Genomic DNA, 21,996 nt, shown 5'->3' on the forward strand with positions numbered 1-21,996 from the left:
AATCTATTAAATAATGTACTCATCTAATATCATTGTATTGGAGTGTTGTTGTTAATACAGAAACCTAATCATATATAAACATAGGCATTGACTGCAGCATGCACCATAGAAGTACACTATTTATAATATTGTAATTTTGGATAGTACAATAATGAATGCTACCTTGAGTTTTGAGTAATGTTAAACATGTAATAACTGGCTAACAATTCAAGACTTATAGCACTTGTGCTGGAACAAACAATACATATGAAGCACCACAATGCATACAAATCAGAGGCACATACAGGGAAACTAAAGTAGGGAAGAAAGAAACTGCATCATCAGAAAATGTTAATGATATTAAAGTTTATCTTCATGTATACAAATTAATTGTGTGTTTGAGGCCTGCTATTGCCCCATGCATGTGCACCATGAGCTGAGACCAAACCCTAAGGAAAGTACTTAAAGAACACATGACAAGGTTAACATCTAGATATATAGCACCTTTTTTAATTTTATTATTCTGACTGCCAGTGAACAAAACCATCTGGCCTATATATGTAAAGGAACAAAAACAAGTGGCCCAGATATGTGATGTCATCAGTGATGTCATCAATGACATTTGTGATGTCATCTTTGATGTCCTGGGTGTTAATCTTAGCAGTGCACGGTGGTGCCGCAAGTTATGGTTGCTTAGTTTACCATAACTGGTGAATTTCAGGGGTTTTTCGGTTTTACTTTGAAACATGCGCCCGTTTAACAATGTTTTTTCTTTGAATTTCATAGGTTTTTATTAGTCCAACTTAACCATAACGTCCCTTTCACAAAGTTTTTTCAGTGAAAATATATAATTACACGGCCTGCTGTAGAGGCCATGTAGTTATGGTTCCGTTGCTCAACTCATAGAAAGAACACTTTTTGGGCGGCTTATAATTTCGCTCCCCCTGGACAAATCCTTACCAAACTTTGCAAAAAAAAGTATATGACCCGCTCAGAATTATCTTGGTAAGTTTGATGAGGTTTCGTCAAGGGGGGCAATTGTTATTTTTTCCATATACGCAATGGAAAAAAAATTGCCCATGCCTACAGCTGAAACCGCTGGACGGATTTTCAACAAATTTGGGGCAGGAGCGGTGGCTCGGTCCTGAAAGCGTGCTTTTGAAAATTTGGTATAAATCCATTCAGTAGTTTTCTTTAAAACAGGCTAAAAGCAGGTAAAAAAAATGTGTGATATCTGGGTTCGGTCCGCGGACCCACTTCCCTGTTCAGACCGGCATTCGATTGGCCTAGAGGGCGACGTGATGTCCGCAGACATAGGACGCGTCCACTGATAGGATGGTGAAAAGCGTGAAGTTCAGCAGATTTTTGGAAACGCCCGCCATGTTGGATTTGCAGATAGTCTCTGGTGTCCACGGACATTGCAGTAAAAAAAAGATTGAAAAACTCAACATTGCACTTGTCAAACTTATGGGGAGGTGAGGAGTCAGGAGGATGGGATGGGATATGGCTGTAAGAAGCCAAGAAAATGGTGTATTTCATCCACGAAGTCCGCAAACAGTCCGGATGTTCGGGTACAGTCCTGTGATGTTCGTGAACACTTTAGATGTTCGAGAACATCTATGCCTATTTCTTCATTACAGGGTTGGTGAAAAGCAGTTTTTGGATGGCTTATAACTTTGGCACCACTCAATGGACTTTTGGAATTCTATGCTACACCTGATTCTGAATGGTTTTGCAAAGTTTGATTGGATTCGGTCATGAGGGGGCAAAATTAGAGGGTGGTCCCAAAATTATGTAAAGGCTTATAAATGTGGCGCCATTTGACAAATCTACACAAATATTTGCAAAAACATTTTAGATCTAGATATAAATGTGTTTGTAAAGTGTGGTGGGATTTTGTTAAGAAGGGGTTAAATTAGAGGGGGGGTCTCAACATTTTTAAATGGCATATAGCTTTGCTGCCGTTTGACAAATGTGGACAAAAGTTTCCAGAAAGATTATAGGCCAAACCTTGAATGTTTGTGTAAAGTCTGAATGGGTTTTGTCAAGTGGGGGCTAAGTTATATGACTATTGTATGCACATACATCTTGACACAATTGAAAAAAATAAAACATGGGCGGATTTCCAGCAAACTCATGTAAGGAGCATTGGAAAGGACCTTAAAGCATGATTTTGCCAATGTGCCCGTGTTTTATTTTTTGACAATTGTCATAATGTCGGCACAAAAATAGAGATATACTTTCGGTGACTGTGGTATAGCCTGTGGCCATGGGCAGTAGCCAGATTGTCCGGGTCATGGCATAATGTCATGACCCAGATAATCTGGCTACTGGCCATGTAGTTAAAGTGGCCATGTCCACCTGGGACCGACTATGTGGTAAAGTTATTTGAAAGTGGGATAGATTTGAAAGGGAAAATAATGGTGCTCGTGATAATATGGTAATAGGGTTCTCTCTTTGTCTTCTTCAGGCTGCCATGGAAAGGGAAGAGGGGCTCTGTACGGAGCCCCGCCTTCCCTTTTCATGGTGGCCATCTTGGAAAAGGATTTTCCTTCCTACAGTTGGATGCGCCAGCGCTCAGAAAAGAAATATGCATCACACAAAGCAATGAGTCATGAGGGAAAATGGGAGAGAAAAACCAATTGAGTGGAGGGAGAGGAACAGGAAAAAAGAAGGAAACTTGTTGAGTTGCTGTGAGGACATGAAAGTCTTGTTAATTCTGGGCAATTATTTTGTTTATTGCAGAAATCAGAGAAACGCTACCGTAGAAATGTCTGTGATTGGAAATGATTACTGTGACATTATCGTGGGACTAAAGAGTTAGAAGAAAAAAAAAGGTTTAACATCTGCAGTGCCTATGTGTAGTGGGCAGGGGGCAATAGGTGTTTGGTAACAAATTAATTGTTTGACATAGCCAGTGGCATAATGCAATCAAAGACATAATTCATATCAATTCAATCAATATAATCTCCCACCTTGTAAATGTGTAGCAGGCTGTTGAGATATTTGAAAACCGCCCCACAATTTCTGCTTATCTGTACATGTTTCCTGAAGAAATAAAAGGGCATGCTGCATCATAACTGTCACCAATTTTAGTTACATATTAATTTAACAGGCCCTTTAATTTTCCAAGACAGGAAGGAAAGTTTTGAAATTCTATTTTCAGTAGGTTGGGCATTGCTACAGACCAAATCTTCCCATCACCTTTGCATCATTATCTTCAGATAGAGCAGGGAGCCAAGTGCAATCCTCCAGGACTCCAGGCTGCTGCTTTTGCGGAGAAGCCAAGTGCACCCTTCGTAAATGACCATTAATAAAACATGGGATTCTCAAATCCCCCGCATGCAGGTACTGCCCCATCCATTTATTTTGTGGGTTATTTCTTAAATCGTTCATATTACCATGGTGTACAGTTTTCATGTTGCTAGGGTGAATGTTGTAATCCCTTTTCTATAAGCACAAAATAAACTGCTCTAAATGGTACTTTAACAACCACAATATCTGTGCATGCATCATCACAACATTTGACAGACTCAATGTCCTCAGTAGAGATTAGCCTTGAACTTGGAATTTCATTGCATAGTATGAGAATGTTTGAGCAATTCAATAGCACATGTTCTTTCGGCTCAACATACATTCTAAAACAATGTAGGGGGAGAAGTCACCTCCAGCCAAAATTTCTATGAAAGATTTCCTCCCCTCAATGGTCGAATTCGTTTTTAGGGAGGCCATTGCAGCTTTTTCCAAGCTAATCCCAGTGCTAATGATTGTATCGCCACTTTGCCTGGTGGCATCAGATCATAAAATATTATGAACAGTTACGGCAGTTGTATGTAATGCCTGCTTTCGCAGGGCATACTTTGTGTTACAACACTGAGCTCCTTCTTCTTATGCTAGTATAGGACCTGAGCTTAGCCCCAGGTTTAGGGGTTGTGTCTATTTTTCTACCCACATGCAATCTTTCGTACAGGAGGTTAAAGCTTTCAGGCAAGATATAGCTGTGCTTTTATACGCGCCCGTTGGTTAGGTTTGGTCCGACTTAGTTGCTTGTATGCACTCTGCATTCGGAGCAGTAGAAATAGGCTTATTTTTTTCAGATGTTGCTGCTGCCTCCGTAAGATGCAAAGATCACAAAAACGTCTGTGACTGCCCCTTAATTGGGGAACATTTCCTCTGTGCCAGGCTTTATTGTGGGGTCTTCCCCCAAGTGTAATATGGCATTATTACACGTGTATATAATATATGTATATACAGTAGTAACCCATGTGAATAGAAATAGAAAAATGTTAAAACCTGATCCTTTGATACAAGGTAAATGTATAGCTATAAATGTTTGATTATGCTTTTTATAAAAAATAGTGTGAACACATATTGTTTTATAAATGAGATGAGAATAGATATAATGACACATAAAAAACAAAGAACATGTACATATTGGGATATATTATAAGAATTTTAATCATGAGTATTCTAAAAAATGTGTTATATATGTGCAAAAGAAATGAAGTTTAGAAGGTCAATATTTACTTGTAAACATGCAATTCGATTTATATTGCTTTTAGTTATTTCTTCTCTAAATTACTTATGATTTAAAATTAAACTAAAACAGATAACCTGCAAATGGAGAATCTTTAGTGTCCTATGTTTAGTATATCCATTCTTGTACGTACTTCAAACTGTAGACTATATAGTACATTTAAATAATGTACAGATTAATAAAATATACCTTATAATTACTGCATAAAATAATGTACTTTGAAAAAAATGTATAGGTATTTAATGTTAAGCAAAATAGTCCAACAATTTCATATTTGAATTTATATAATCAAAGCTTTTATTAGCTGTCATATATGATGTTATGTCTGATGCCATCAGTGATGTAATCAGTGATGTAATAAATTATTTAATAGGTGATGTCACCAGTGATGTAATAAGTGATGCCATCAGTGATGTCATATATGGTGTAATTAGTGATGTTACCAGTGCTGTCTTTAATGATATCATCAGTGATGTAATCTCTGTCATCATTGTGGTCATACGCTGTGCAACATGGGATGCAAAGTTAAGGTGGCGTTGCCTGAATTGTCTGCCGAATTTCTGGGGTTTTGCTGCATTACATTTTCACGTTAACGTCCCCGCAACTAAAGTTGTTTCCCCTTAAAAAAATAAAAAATAAAAATACAGAATTGTGTGCAGCTTCACAATACGGACTAATGCTGCTACATAGAACCTGTCCCAAAGGGTTGCCTGCTCTGGGTAGAGGTCCATGCAGTACTGAGTGTCCCTCAAACTAGCGCTCTGCCCGTGCTTCGAAAACATCAAACTAAGCCAGTAACAGAGGTGCAGCACCATTGAGCTGAACTGGCTCTAGACCCCCCCACCACCTTGAAATTCTGGGCTATGTTGACTCGAGCTGGCTGACCTACAGAGCCGTAACCGGACAGAACAGGCAACAGACGTTAAACGGCCCTGCTAACCTAAAGCATTTCACTGTTAGCACCTGCATTCATATGTATACATTTTTAGGCAATTGAAATCGTGATGTGGGGTTAGTGCTTGCATGCCAGGGCAGTGACTGGAAGGGTAGGGGGTATAGGAGACCGCTCATTCTCACAGCAGTCCTGAAGTGGGTGCTTTCAGAGGTAAAGGGCAAAGTTAACTACATGTAACATTGAGGTGTCACCAACCAGAATAGTCTCATTAAAATGCGTAAATAAGTTACATGTTCCCCACGCAAGTTTGCTCCTCCCCCACATTCTCTGAAGTTAGCACCTCTACCAACCTTTGAAGGCTTAGTCCCCTCTTCCCCCCTGAAACTGGTGGCATATAAATTTTACTGTGTTTGTGCAGATGCAGAAAAATGTACTTGCACAAATGCAGTAAAACTTTAAAGCTGCTACTTTCAAGACTTTCAAGACTTCCATCGCTCCTCTGCCTCAGCAAAATCAAATGCTCATATCAGCCCCCTCCCCACAGATGCGAGCCAGCTTATAACCACATATTATGTGTACTTTCATATACGAGGATAGGGGCATATGTGCACACTTGCTTTTTATGGATTAGCATTTTGGTACAGTCAGTCTAGTCACTTATTACTGAGGCATGACCTTATATATTTTTTTTTTTTTTTTTTTTAATGGGCATCTCTAATAAAGCAGGCCTGGCATCTGTTATTACATGGATACACTGGCATTTTGTTGCAGCCTGCTTAGTCTTTTATTACTGTGGCGTGACCTTATATGTACAAGTGTTATGGTGCACAATCTTATTTTTTTCCCCTCAAGAATATTTTTCAAAAGTTGCTGTCCATAGCATATACAAATGATCAAGGCAGCAAAATGTGTATGTTGTATTTAAATCCAATAACATTTTCATTCTTACTGGCATATTGCGCTTTAAAATATAGCATTTGATACTTGATCTCTACACCAGAGGACCCTCGGGGGTAGAACAGCGGGGGTGGAGCCTCCAAGATAAAACCACCCCGTTTTTTAAGTGGCCCCTCCCATCACCAGTTAGCCTCCCCCTCCCCAGTAATGTAGGTTTCGTTACGCCCCTAGCCAGCGCATTTTGTGCATACAGAACCACGTGTGTATATTAATAGGGAAACCACTTTAACCCATGTGAAATCAGGGAACAAAACACCATATAAACGTGTCCAGGTGGGAACTGCCTAACACACAGATCACTAGCAATAACCTATTATATATACAGCTGACACCAATGATTGATAGAATTATCACAACACTTTAGGACATAGCCGCCTTCTCTTTCTGTTTCAGAAATAATGTCGATTCAACAGGACTGACATGCATCCATCATAAGACAACACATTCGTCCCCCTCTGTGGCAGGCCTCCCTCTCTCGCCCTGTGTTCATGGCTTTTCCCATCACCTTTAACTTCGCACAGACTAAGCCGAGGTCTGGATACCCCTGGTGGGGCATAGAACGCCACCGGACAAGCCTAGTCGCGCTGAGACTAACACTGTGGCGATTTGGCGATGTCTAAAAAAGCATGTGAGCATAAAATAACAATCAAACTGAATACACGTGTTTATAGAAACCAACACGCAAGCATTCACTAGCGTGCGATTTTACAGCTTATGCCAGTTCGGAAGGAGCCCCCACAAGCATCAAAAAAATGTCAACAACTAGTCAAAACCAGACAAGGAGGTTCGCCATAATTACCAAAGACACGCATTCATTTGAATAATTTCCACAATGTGCAGCAGTCTATTACTATTCTGCATTGCACCGCATTCCCAGGCCACTGCTTCCTCATCTTATTCCCACACAGAAAGTAAACGCAGTCTAAATGGAGCCAGGCTCTGCCCTGTGTCGGGGAAGGTCCACCCTTTATATTAAAGGGCCACGCCTGGCACCTGTTGTGCACACAGGGCCACGTGACCTTGCGCCGCTGTGTTTACAGGAGAAAGGCTGCGTTTGCCACGCACTGCGCTCATCCATTCCTGTGTCTCTCACGTCGGCTTCCGCTTGCCTTCTTTAACCCATATCTTTACTCCTTCCTCCACAGGACAACAAGCCGCTGAAGGATGGCACCCAGATCACCTCTGGAAAGATCGTGTCCAAGGAAATTGTAATTACCACGGCACCCAACGACAACCTCGCCACCTACCGCTGCAATGCAAGCAACGACGGCAAGATCCCGCCCCTGACTGCACACACGAAACTGCACGTGCAGTGTGAGTGTTCATGAAAAAGGGAAGTAGGGACAATCTAGTTATGCAATTATGGGTACTTACAGCACGGTGCAGAGAAAGCTCTGAGGGCAGGGGCTGGGATTCAACCAAATAGAGATAGTAATGTCATGGGAGCCAGCACAAAACAATACACCCAGGGCGGTCCTATGAGAGGAGGACATCAGGATCACAGGCATCTTGGCCACAGACCATTCAAAGATGGCACCTCTGCCCCATAGTCATATGTGCCACTGACCTCACCCCCTACCTCTGTGAGGGAAGCACTGCTCCTGAACCCCTACCCTCTCCAGAGACATTAGTGCCCATCCGCCCAGAGCTGCCAGAGCAGAGAATCCAAACCCCTTGCCTAAGGTCAGACCATCGCTGTCTTGGGTATCCTTGTTACAACTGTACCTTTGCTGGGGGTATTACTGCTGCCAACCTCAGCACTCCGATCACCTTCAAACCCAGCTCTCCTACAGAGCTTGTTTCAGGCCTGAGTTGAGAGCTCCTTGCCCTCTGTCCACAACGAAACATTGCTGTAACTTCTCCCTGCTGCTGCTCTGTCTTCTGCGCTGGTTGGTGGGCACGAGGCCTGGGGAAATCATAGTATTTGTGGTACATACCCACGATTTAGAATGTTTGGTTCACCCCAACCACAACTAGCCTGATTTCCTTACCATAATCGCTCTACCAAAGGCTCAGTGGCAGAGCTAGCTGCAGCTCTGATGCCGCACATGGCCGCAGTGCTTCATTTGTAAAGAAAGAAGTGCCTTGGCCTATACATTTTCTAACACTCATGTGACACTGTGGGTGGGTACCGCTGCTACCCCCACTCATAACTGCACCCCACAGCGTTGAGATATTTGGGGTTTCACTACAGCTCACACCTGCACCTTGTGGTTGATGGATGCACTGACTATCACAGCTTCATAATTAAAGTGAATCTGCGAGAATAAGTGCCGGTGCTCAAAAATGAGTGCCAGGGCTGAGAGACTCAAATTAAGCACTGCATGGCCCCTGGCTAATGCAGGTATCACAGGCCTCGGCTAGGACAGTCTTCTAGCAATCCATCTCATTCCCTCTAGCAGGGCAATGGGGGCACCACTGACACGCGCTGGGACACACTCTATGTCACTGACTTCTTCTTGTTCATGTTCTACTTCTCCTACTTCACAGATCAGTCAAGAGCATCAAAAACAAGCACAACTCTTGTTTCCCGATGGTCTAAGCGCTACCTGTGAGTTACATAACTGAAATGGCACTGGTCACCTGGCTACCCTCTGATCTCGGGCCCAGGCTCCATTCCCCGCCAGCTGCACACCTGCACTGCCTCCCAGGAAATTCCTGCACTTGGGGGCTGTTTCTGTACCCCTACAGCCCCCACCTGCTCTTGACACTTGATGTCTGCACTTACCCCTGCAATTGTCACAAGGTGGCCGCACTTTCACCTTTTTTCTTTCTTTCTTTCTTTCTTTCTTTCTTTCTTTCTTTCTTTCTTTCTTTCTTTCTTTCTTTCTTTCTTTCTTTCGTACTGCACTGCTCCCTCCGTCTCCCCCCGCACTTTCCCTCTCCCCCCCCTCCCCTGCACTTGCGCAATCTCAATGTAACCTGGCCTAGTAAGATCGTTGTCTTTGTCTTCCCTCTGTTCCCCCTCCCTTGCCTCGTCGCGCCTTGAAACACTTGTGTATTGGCGCGTTATAAATGCCATATCATATCATATACCAAGAACATGTCATGGGGGTAAAGCCCTTCCCAGTATCTTTAACCGTTAATCACCAGCCTGGTGTGCATGTCCATCACTGTACTTGGCTTGATCTTCTATGCATTATAGTGCCTCTACCTGTGCCATTGTGAAGGTCGGGACCCTTAAGGTGATTCCTAGTTTGATGAGCCCCCCGTTTAAAAAGAATTTGTAGGAACCATAATGTGCAGGCGTATGACAACAAATAAGCAGCGCACAAAATAAAGGAAAGGGACACTCACTCAGGAACCACAATACAAAGAGAAGTGTTGCCTGTACGTCTTGATTTGTAGGGACAACTCACTGTTCTCTATTACTGGACAGACAACCACAGTTCCTCCATATCCCACTTCACTCGTAACCTTGAGTGGAGACCATATTGGGCCTCATTATGAGTCAGCCGGTCCGGAAACAATGGCGGTAAATCTGCCGCCACCGTTGCTTCCGGACCAGCTAATTCCGAGTCCTGCAGGCGGGAGGTGTCACTCCCGCCAGGTCTGACCTGGCTGAAGTAACACCACCCACCTGCAGGCGGACATGGAAACACTGGCTCTGTCATAGACGGAACCAGTGTTTCCATGGTCCCCATTCCCATGGAGTCCTAAAGGACTCCATGGGAATGGTGATTTACAGAATTCCACCACCGGAATTACTGGGTCACCGGGGATGTAATGCCCCGGTGATTCCAGCAATGACAGAGGCGGAATGGTATTACCGGTCCGGCTGCAGCCTACTGGTTTTTCCGGCACGGCTACTGCTAGACTCGTAATGAGGCCCATTGAGTTCCAAGCCACTCCGTAGGGAAAAGGATAAATGTTCCACCCAGAGGATGGTTTCTTTGTCACAGTATATATCCCTCAGGTCAGGAGAGGCAGACCAGACGCACGTGGACATCAGTGTGAGGTTAAAACAGATTAGGAAGCAACATGGAGAAGAGGCTCAGCCCCATTCTCTGGGGGACTTAATATTCACTGCACCTGCTCCCTCATTTTTTTCCTTATTTGTTTGAACGAGGGTGGCCTGAATCCTAAAATCGGGGACTAACAGGGCCAATGGTTTAAAACTACTTTCATCTGACCAGTCCCTGGGTCACGTGTCTCTCCTGATTGCCAAAGGTCTAACAGAGCCTCTGCCAAGGCTACCCCCGATAGACTTTCTTTTAGGTGGCTCCCCAGAAATTTCAGCACCATACTGTCCTTGGTTTTAGTTTTGTTTAAGAAACATTCTATGGGGATCTCTCCCTAGTTTAGATTGATATGATATGATTGGTTATTTATAATGCTCTTAATACCCAGGGGTTTCTAAGCGTAGACCCGGGGATCGAACCTGTGGTGCTCCGTGTCATCTTGCTTGCTTTCAAGGGGAGCATGTTGCCCCTGAGCTATGTAATAATTATGGTTGTGCATCGTCACTCACCTGAACTACACAATCTTTCTGTGTGAGAAATTCGACCATCTGCAGTGGGTGTGCGCTCGCCTGGCTTTTTTGAAATTTTCTATGAAATTGAATGATGTAGATCAGTCCCTGGAAAATGGGCTAATCTGGAACACATTTTCCTATGCTCACTGCATGACATACACAAAGACCTGTGCACTCTGGATGGACACATTCTACCGGTGCTACTCTGCTGTCATTCTAGTTGTGATATGGCAGCCAAGAGTACACCATTTCCTCTCAGAAGAGGGAGGGAAAAACGTTCCTCCTGCCGTGGCCAGCATAATTAACTATCAAAGGCTCCATGGATCTGCCCTGTCCTTTTGTTGAGCCATGCAGAATGGCATCGGTTAACATAACCAAGGTACATTGTGGTTCTGTGCCCCTTGTCGTTCTGTATGTCCCATTGCTCCTTTTGTGTTCCGACTACCTTCATGTACCAATAGTATATAAGGCGCTATATAAATGCAAAATAACATAACATAACAAAACATGTCAGTATCGAGAGTGCATCCCTTTTCCTTATTTGAAACTGTCTGTCCTCTACATTCCTTTACAGGGTGGTTGTATTTTGTAGTGTGCTAGAACTGTCTGGTGATAATAAAGTAGATATTTGTATGCAACTTCGACTGGACAGTCCCTTTCATCATTGCGTAATAATTGTATTTTCGCTGTGTTGCAACTAACCAACGATCCACAACTTTGCAGAGATAAGCCTGCCGTTCGTCCACCTTACCAAAATTGGACAAGGAGGTTTATATTTGACTTGTGTTTCTAATCTGTTCGAATCCCTTCTGGCGTAATGGAGGTGTGGGGCAGATTGATCATTTAGAAACCGATATTCGTCTCTGGACCACTAGTGTCCCAAAATTGATTTGTCACATTGTTGGCAAGCAGTCGGATTGAGTTGGAGCCTTGCGCAAATCTTAGTCACCCAACAATAAAAGTTCTGTTGCAGACAACGATTAGACACTGCTAGATATTGTAAAATAATCATGGGTCTTGACATAGAGAAAGTAAAAGGCATGACCAAGCATGTCCTGCTGACAAGCCTCCAAGCTTCGGTAGAAGCAAAGGCGGTTGGGGAGAAGACCTCAGGTGACAGGCTAGGCCCTATGTACCCAAATGAAGAAGACCTTCCGGGAGGCATAGTGGAAGATGACGAGGAAGACAGCATGAGCAGTGTTTCTCGGCAACCATCCCGCCGGGGCCAAATGCGGTTTTTCAACACTCTAGAGTGTCAGTGAGGTCAGGGGCTAGTGCGACATCCTGTAGGTCCCCAGCCTCGGCAAGGTCTCTAAGTGGCCATGTAATTGTCCGACTGTTAATGAGGTAGCGCCTAGAAAGCTTGTGCTACAGGAGAGGAGACTAGCGCTAGAGGAACAGAAAAAGTGGGACCAGGTCACCAAAGAGCTGCACAAGCTGGAGCTTGAAGAGAAGAAGGAGGCTAACAGATTCACCTGAAGCGAAAACAGCTGTAGTGGCTCAAACCAGAGTGCCCTGTATAAGCCCCAGCAGCAAATTGTCAAGATGTGCGTGTGTCCCTAGGATGCAGCGTACCTGAAGATCCAGGGGACTTGCGCACCGGAGCAGCCAGATCGTTGAGTTGGTAACAGGAAGATGAAAGGCGATGCAAAGAACCAGCCCCAGTTCCGTCCTGAAGACACAGGATGGAAAGGGCACCAGCTCCTGACACCACGGATGGACTCTTCCCTGTATTAACGTGATGCTAGAACAGTGCAAGCACTGGCAGGGAAGGTCAAGTAGCTTCGTAGATTTTAGTGCGTGGTAATCCGGACTGCCACTCTATGGTGAGTATGGAGGAAGTAGAAGAGTTGCAGAACTGGGTGCGAAGAATCCAAGCCACAGGACGCTGGTAGAAGTCAAGATGGCAGGTAGAAGGAAGGCAGGCTGGGCAGGTAGGCAAGGGGAAGCTAGGAACTAAAAGGTAAAGGGAACCCAGGGACCATGAAGGATCCAAAGGCAGGGAACAGGAGACAAGAGCCTAGCAGGGCTGGACTGGAGCAGAGGAACTCAAGCATTGTTTTGTTTATTGTTATATGTTCATCGAAATTTGTTTTTTTGTACACTTTGTACCTGCACAACCCAATAAGGTTTTTAATATTAGCAGAACTTGTATGTCATCCATTTGAATCCAGTTCATTACACTGGATTATACCTACCTGTATTGTGTTTTTTACATACCCTTGGGTACTCTATCCCCACATTGTGTCATTTTGTTGCCAATTAAAATGTATTAAATCAAGACATGTGCAGGTTTTGATTTTCTTCACACTTCTATGTGAAACTATTTGTTTTGGTGTGACCTCACACCCTGAAATCTTGTTTTGTTGGTTCAACTACACCCAACTGGGTTTTTCAGGGCATAGCCAGGTGCCCTCATTTACTTTACTGGAGCAGAGGAAGCCAAAATGTACGGGTAAGGAGCAGGAACCAGGTACTGGCAGAGCAAGGCAGAAGAGTTGACCAGGACAGTCAATACAGGGCGCAAAGCAGGAAGGCGGAACCAAACCGCGTTGAGACGCGCGAGTACCGGAACCGGCTTGCTTATATTGCTGCCCGACATGGGAGTGAGGCTTGGACCGCAATCCCAGCCCACGCACACACGGAAGTGGAATCACAGCGAGAACGAGGCTTGGAACACAAGCCAGCTCTCCGGCGAACCCACGTCCGCGATGCCCGTGTGCCTGGTTTCTCCAAGCGAGACGGCATTCCAGGGGACGGTGGACTCGCAAAGATGCATCCCTTCCCCATCCGAAAATCAGGATACAACTGCCAGGCTCAACCCCATCCCAAAGGACCCCTCTGACTCATCCCCCAGGTACGTGTCCTAACACACATCCCTCAATACTTAGTGCAGGTGTATGGAGTTGGGAAGGATATTTTTGACTGCTTTGAAGCTCTAGTACTTGCTTTTCAGCTAGAGGAGGTGGACGAGCTACTGTGGGGTGCAGCCCTGATGCATCACTTACCGACACCAGGGACTTATGCAATTTTTCAGTTAGCTCCTGAGGAAAGGCCCATTTATGAAAGCATGATTGCGACCATCTTCAGGAAGTTCTGTAAAACCCCAGAACAGTATCTCAAGACCTTCAGAGAGCTCGGAAAGAAAAGTGGGCAGACATTTGAAGCGTTCACACACTTGTGGTTGAAATATCTGAGCAGGTGATGCTTGCTAACAAAGTTGACACATATAAAGGGATGTACAATTCGATTGCATGTGAGCACGTATTGAAGAATTGTGAGGTTGACCTACACCAGCATCTTGTGGACAAGACTATCACAGACCCTAGGGAGCTTCCAAAGGCTGCCGACAGGATTGTGAGTACTCAAGTCCAGAAAAAGGCTCGGGCGAGCACACCTAAACTGGAAGAGAAATCTTGAGACACAAAAGTAAACAAGGATGGGAAGGACAAAGGCCTGGCCAATCCTCTTCGAAGTCAGGTCGCCAAAAGAATGAAGGGAAATCCCAAAACATTAGTTCAGCTGCACACACTAAAAATAAGAGCCCAGGCACCCCTAATACTGGGACACCTACGTTCTCACCTCCCAAAGGTTGCTTTGTGTGTATGGAGCTAGGCCATAGGAAAGGGGATACTGTTTGCAAGGGCTTACCCAAGCAAGCCATAGTGAAAGTTGGACTCATGGAAGAGGCCATCATTAGTGTGGGCCTCCTAGAGAGGACTTCCCACTAGGCGAAGGAGTGGCCATATTTGGGTTTGTTACCCGGAGTGGGAACAGTACTTGGTCTCCAGAAAAGATCCCAGTTCACAATAATTCTCAACTTTATTTCGAATATGTGTATACCTACCGGTTCTCTACATCCCTCCATCTACAAACGGGCTTGTTGAGAGTTCAGCAAGACCCTGAAAGGCATGATGGGTGACTTGGAAGAGCACCTGGGAAGAAAATGGGATACTCTCCTGCCATGCCGTCTGTTCGCCTACAGGGAGGTGCCACAGAACGGAGTAGGGGTTAGACCTTTTGAGCTTCTGTTTGGACACCTTGTACGAGTTCCCCTCAGTCTTGTGAAAGAGGGAAGGGAGGGCATAATGTGGACTATGTGCTTGGCCTTTGATCTAGAATTGTAACAGATTGTTTTGTCACAGTCTTGTCAAAAAGAACACAGGCTACAGTTTGCCATGAGCCAAGCTTTTCAGATCTTCCTTGTCACAGTCTCCTGAAAGCTGTTTGCATGTTTAACAGATATACGGTTGGCGAATAGGCATACATAATGTCCTCCATCGGATGATTACACAAGCACTGGCAAAGCCAGCAATTTTGGTTTTGCTGCGCAGGTTGTCTCCCAGATCCCATCAACGGGATCAGGAAGGCGGTCTTTTTTGACCGGTGCAGCGCACGCGTAGGAGAGGAGTGCACACTCGCCTGGTCTCCCCCGCTTCCTATCTCCTGCATTCTTTAATGGCAGCTCCAGGAGCGAGTGGGGAAGAGGGAGGGTGCTAATGCATGACGCCCCCGTGCTCCATGTCTTCCGACAACCTTCTGCATTTTACAGCTGGCTTGAGGTGATCGGGCACATTCAGTGACATTTAGGCATATATTTCTTGCACTCTTGTGGCCCGTATGTTCAAAGAGTTGTACATTCTTGGGATGGGCACGGATATTGTGGAGACAGCAAGTGATATACAGCATACCTGCCACCCCCATGTCCATCCCCCCATTAGTCCCAGGGGCTTGGGCAGCAAGGCACAGGACGCCACACCGCAGTCACATTTCACCGAGGATGGCCAAGATGTCAGAGGTACATTGTCTGGGGTTGCATGTTGGTGTTCATGTTCGAGGAGAATTGCCTAGCATTTTGTTCTAGACTACCCTAGTGGGAAGGACCAATACTGATATGCAAATGGGTACTTCTCCTCTATGAAAGTACAGTGAGCTAAAACTTGGAAGTAGACCCTTCTGAGTGGGCACCATGCCGAGTAAACAAGGTATTTGGCCGTGTTCGTTCTTAGTGGAGGTGCTTCCTCAATTTGACAAATGTAGCACTGTTCATTTCACGCTACATTCCCACATTCCTATAGCATTACTGACAATTCTCTAGGCAACTGGTCTGTATATAAGGCCAACCTTACAGAGAAAGCACACACACACAGAAGGATGCTCAGAAAAACATGCACAGAGGTCTGTGTCGGAGAAGCACACAAAGATCTTTCCAGTTGGAGAACAGTAGATATAGCTGTGCGCAGAGACTTAGTTAGTGAAAAGTGAAAAGGTTATTTCCTGAACACATTCACTCACACAAAGTGCCAAACATACAAAGCCACCCTGCCACAGCAATGAGGAGGCCAAGGGTCTACAGGACAAGTCGCAGTATAGGGGGAGCAGATTCCCCGGTTTTGCCAGGTTTGACCGAGGGCATACCGAGAGCAGGGTCGGACTGGAACATACAAATTGGCACATGCACCAATGAAAATGTGGCCCAAAATCGAATGTGACAATGTATTCCTTTTGTGACAGAGTGGTTGAATAGTACCCAAAGGGGACCTTTTTGGTAAACTGGGTTGCATTTTGTGCATTTTAAAGAATATTTCTTCAGTAACCGTGGGCAAATCAGTTACCTGCACAATGAAGTAACGTCTGGCCCACCTTGGCAATACACGGGCCTAGTTTGACCATACAAACTTGCCTACATGTTGGATTTGTGCCCTCTAGGCCAGTTTGAGCCTTATCGAGTTATTTCTCTTTTATAAACCTGTCCCAGTTTTGGGTATAGCTTTGGGGAGCGTGGGCGAACATTTAGAGTTGTTCCCCTGATGTCAGTTCTTCTGTCACTGCAGTGGTTTATGAAGGTGTCGTACCAGCATCTGACCTAAAGAATGGCTAGTAGAGGAGGTGTGGAAATGAGAGCTTAAATGGAGCCAGACAAAAGGTCACAGAGAAAAGGGTAGTTGTGATTTCTGACCAAGAGGCTATGGACACAGCTAGGACTGGCAGACAGTAACAATGGCATTCTAGTAGAGAAAAGGCAACAGGAACGAGGTGCTGCGATTGATCTACTGCCAGGAGTGCTTTCACGAAGGGTCTTCACTCCCGAAATACAATCCCCAGAAGTTCAACCCCCTCCATTTTCAACCTGCCCCTGGCCCTATGCTCCTGTGACTTTTTTTCCCCACCCTTGGTTTTGCTCTTAAGAATGGCTCTGGTATGAGCTAATAGTACATTAAAGTCCTTCTTTAGTTTTGATGAGTACTGTCATGTCAATGGTCACTACAAAGTCATAGCCCCAACTCTATGTTGATGACCTGTGCCAGTTTTTGATTTTGGAAATCTGGTTACTGCTATGTTGGGCATGCCCGGCATGTGAAAGAGTTGCCTGTGTGCTGCCAGCCCCTAAGGGGTGCCAGCTTGACCCTATCTCCTGAAATGCCTGTAAGGAACGTCTTCCTCTAATAATGTGTCCAGCATCCTCCAGCCATGGTGAGACATTATGCATGGGTGCCTAGTGCACCAGGCTACTGCCATATCCTAACTGTGTTTATCTCCTTGCAGTCCCGGCCATTGACGTGAAGATCACTACAACAGCAAAGGATGTCAGGAGGGGCCAGACCATCACACTGAACTGTGCCTCAGGCAGCAGTAACCCTTTCTCCACACTATCCTGGCTGAAGGACGGGGAAACGTAAGGTGTCTGCAAGACCTAGCATCTGCCTACAGCTTCCGCTGATAACCGAGCTCGCTGTGTGCGCCACCGTGTGCATAGATAGCTAATCCCACGCTATCCACCGTAACATGCACTGATAGCTAACCTCACTGCCTTCACCACACTCGCAGCCATAACTAACCTCACCTTATCCGATACATTATGCATTGATAGCTAGGAGCACCGTCTTTCCAACAGCTGGCAGTAAGAGTATTCTCTGCATCAGGCACTAATAGTTAACCTCACCACAGCTGGCTGTGTTTGCTAACCTTACTGTATTCACCACAGCATGCACTGGCAGCTGACTTCAGAGTCTTCACTATAGCTCTCAGCTGTAGATGACTCCATTTTATGTACACAGCATGCACTAATAGCTAACATAGCTGATCTCACCAAAGCTGGCAAGCGTAGCTGACCTCACTGTCATCGCTACCGCGCTTAGGGATACCTGACCTCACTGTGTGCCCAACAGCATGTTCGGTAGCTACCAGCACTGTCTTCGCCAAAGCTGTCAGTGATTCTTTACCTCACTGTATCTCCCACAGCATGCAGTGACAGCTAACTTCTCTTCTCTACAGCCAGCATCTTTAGGTCACCTCACTGTCTTGACAAATATAGGCACTGGTAGGAATCCATACTGGTAGCACTGTATCTGCCGCCACATGCACTGACTGACAACATGTGTTCAACACTGGTGTGACTTCTTACTAACACCCACCTACCCGCCACTACCTGAAATTGACAAATGAACTCAGTATAATGGTGAATGCTTCCTACTACAAGAGCTGATGATAAGAAAGTCCATTTTTTTTTTATTGGGCCTCATTACGAGTTGGGCTGTAGTCCGGTGATAAATCTGCCGGAATACTAAACCACACGCTCACCTCAATTTGTGGTTCACGCCACGTTTAAGAGTGGTTCGCAAAGCGAAACGCAGCGCGGAAACTCAATGGAAAAGTCACCTATCTGATGCCCACAAGGACGGACTCTTCCTAGCTACTCTTAACTACACAGAAGCCATACTCCAGGCTAAAAAAGAGTCCTACAATAATCGCATCTTGTCAGCACAATCTAATACTAAAGAATTATTAAAAATTCTTAAGGAACTTGAGTCTCCCGCATTACCCCCAGACTCTTGCACTAAGGACAGCAATTGGTACACTAATATACAGACAGCACGTCTGGACAAAATTGCACCCCTCCAAACCAAAATTAGAGGTAAACAAAACTCTCTACAGTCGGACAATCCTCAGACCATTCCTAAGACTGGAACTTGCCAGGCCAACTTGAATTGTAAATCGTTCACCTTCTGCCCTCTTACTATTTCTGAAGTAGAAGGAATTATGAACAAACTTAAACCTTCCAATTGTCAAGGTGACCCATACCCGGCTTCTATCATCAAGGAAGCCTCTCACAACCTAGCCCCTTTCATCACGGCCTTCATAAACGCCTCTTTCAAAACTGGTATAGTCCCTGACAACCTCAAGGAGGCTTGGGTGATCCCTCTGCTCAAAAAACCATCCCTTGACCCAAATATACTGACAGATTTTAGACCTATCACTTCGGTCCCTTTCTATCTCAAAATTCTTGATCGTGCAGCCTATCTGCAGATCCAAGAATATCTTGAAACTAACAATCTCCTTGGGCTGAGACAATCTGGCTTCCGCCCGAGACACAGAACTGAAACAGCCTTCATCGATCTTAAAACTCAAATTGAGGTACTAAAAGATAATGGGAAATTAGCGCTGCTCTTACTTCTCGATCTTTCCGCCTAATTCGATCTGGTCAATCACCAAATTCTTTGCCAACATCTCAAATCCGTGGCCTACTTCTCTGACTCTGCCAATGCTTGGATCAACTCTTTTCTAAGCAACAGATCCATGCGGGTCTTCTTTCCTACAGCATCCGCGGACCCGTCTCCTATTCACTGCGGCATCCCACAAGGTCCTGTGTGTCGCCGACACTCTATAACGTGTTCACCAAACCTCTCTTTGATGTGCTTGATTATCTGGGTGTCTCCTATACTAACTATGCGGATGACACCCAGATACTCATCCCTATCACAGGAGATCACACAGCCGACACCAAATCCCTGAATGACGTCTACCTGGTTTTTCAGGCCTGGATGGCACAACATGAACTCTGCCTCAATGATAACAAGACTGAGCTCCTTATATTAGGTTCAACTCAATGTCTTAATAAACTAGACCAGGCCTTTAAGTCTTTGACCATTGATGGCAATGTCATTAAGGTCTCCAAGGACACTAAAACTCTAGGCGTCTATCTGGACTCTGCTCTTTCATTGAATAGACAAACCAATGCAGTAAGGCCGGCCTCGGCCTATACTTGTAAACTCATCACTGCCTGCAGACCTTTTCTTAACACCCCTAACTGCATTACCTTAGCAAGAACACTCATTATGTCTAAGATCGACTATTGCAGTGCCCTCTACCTGGGGACCAGCCAGTCTAACCTCAACAAACTGCAAACTACCCAGAATAATGCCATCAGAGCGGCTCTCGATATCCCCAGGCACTCCCATATTTCCAACATCAGATCAGATCTACGCTGGCTCTCAGTAAAACATAGAATTGCCTTGAAAACTTTAGCCTTGACGCACAAATGCATGACCAACAAGGCCCCATCCTACCTTTCCAACCGTCTCACTCTCCATACGTCCACACAACCTATTAGAACTGCACAAATTCACAGCCTCAAATTGCCCAGATTTAAACTCCAAAAAGCCAGAGGTGTGAGCTTCCCTGTGTTTGGCTCGAAGCTCTGGAACTCCCTTCCTGTCCCCATCAGAACTGAGCCTTCTTTTCAAGCTTTCAAGAATAAAACCAAATCTTGGCGCTTCACGCAGAATATATGATGCACCTATGCAGGGTCTGTCCCCGAATGTCCAGGGTCGTTCTGCTTTATTGTATATTTTTGAATATTTTTCTGTACATTTTTTATTGTATATTTCTGTATTGTATTGTATTAATGATTCCATTTTGAGACTTCAGTTCTCCCCTGTATCATCTTGTAAACCGGAGGAGCTTGAGTTTCTTGCCATTGATCTGTAATGTACTGTACTGTAACTGTGCATGCAAGATTATGCGCCCGGATGCCTACGGGCCTGGCTGCGCTTTACAAATAAACTAAATAAATAAATAAATACTGACTGTTACCACCGCAGTGGTGGTGGCAGTAGTAGTCCCCATTAATTTGGAGTCCTTAGTACTTCTTGGGGGATTTCAGTGGAATTAAAGCAGCAGTTATTCTGCTGGCGGTATTTTTGCTGATTTTGCCAATTTCTCAGCGGTAAGTTGAAGGATTTACCTGCAGCATCATGCTGGAGGTAAATCCCCCACTCCAGGGCCAAACTCGTAGTATGGCGCAGAGGTAATTCCGTTACCAGCACTTTTTTCCCGCACCACCATACTCGTAGTGAGCCCCATTGTATTATCTGTAACAGCAATCTGAGCAGTTTACATAGCTTGCTCAGAGATTTACAACATCAGTGCATGAGAGCTCTAATTCTCCCCATTTGTGATATGGTGACATCTGACGTCTTCCTGTACTGACCTTGCAGACTCAAAGGACTGGATCTGGGCAAAAGGAATGCCGAGTTTGGGGGAATGTCGACCTCTGGCCGAGTGACAATCATTGCATCGTCAGCGGATAATGGCAGACGGGTGACATGCCAGGCCTACAGTGCTGTGCTGAACGAGGCGGTCCTCACCTTCTACCAGCTCAACATCCTCTGTAAGTACTCAAACCTGGGCTGGCGATGAGGGTGGGATACGTATTACAAATCCCCGCTGGAGAGAAAGACATTCTGGGACTGAACCACTAACGTTGGAATAGCGGCATCAAAAGCTAACCTCCTGAGCGCCGAAGTGGGCGAGGCTTGCACTGATTTCATGTGGACACAAATATGCAAACTTGGCAAACGCTTTTTTTGAAAATTTGTATTAGTTTGCTAGTGCTTGCTACATATGTCCCAGTGCTCCAACTACACCAAATGGCTTTGAACCGTGGTTGCTACTGGGTGGTGCTGTGGCACGTGTGATAGGTTCACGTAGCTTATTCTACTTTCACATTTCAGGTGTAAGTGTTTTTTAAGCCTTTTTAAAACCACCATTACTCTGCTGGTGTTTGCTACACATCTGCCACTGCTCCAACCACAAGTCACTCAGATTACATGTCAATAATGATTCCTAATAAGGGTCAACTGGTATGCAGTTGCCTGCAGCTATGAGAACCGACTGTATGTCTGGGGTTGAAGATGCTGTGCAAAACAGCACTGCCCTGTAAGATAAGGACCATTTTCTGGAGTTAAACCGGGCTAATTTGCATATCCATAATGCTTTTGCTACCTTTTGAATTTATATTAGTTTTGGAAAGGGAATTTAGCAGATGTTTTGGGTAAAAGGTTATAGTGGGGTTTCTATTTAATTTCACACTTG

At 44.9% G+C, this 21,996-nt stretch overlaps 1 protein-coding gene across 2 annotated transcripts in view; it reads left to right on the top strand.

The window, feature by feature from the left end:
- Positions 1 to 21,996, top strand: part of NPHS1 (NPHS1 adhesion molecule, nephrin) — a 494,360-nt gene that overhangs the window by 259,325 nt on the left and 213,039 nt on the right. For both annotated transcript variants that reach the window (XM_069604883.1, XM_069604882.1), the window contains 3 exons: positions 7,514 to 7,682; positions 17,389 to 17,518; positions 21,120 to 21,292. In XM_069604883.1, coding sequence (XP_069460984.1) covers positions 7,514 to 7,682; positions 17,389 to 17,518; positions 21,120 to 21,292 — 472 coding nt within the window. The remainder of the gene's footprint in view (positions 1 to 7,513; positions 7,683 to 17,388; positions 17,519 to 21,119; positions 21,293 to 21,996) is intronic.

The sequence above is a fragment of the Ambystoma mexicanum genome, chromosome 1p (genome assembly GCF_040938575.1).
Source record: "Ambystoma mexicanum isolate Mex_15411 chromosome 1p, UKY_AmexF1_1, whole genome shotgun sequence".
Classification (NCBI taxonomy): domain Eukaryota; kingdom Metazoa; phylum Chordata; class Amphibia; order Caudata; family Ambystomatidae; genus Ambystoma; species Ambystoma mexicanum.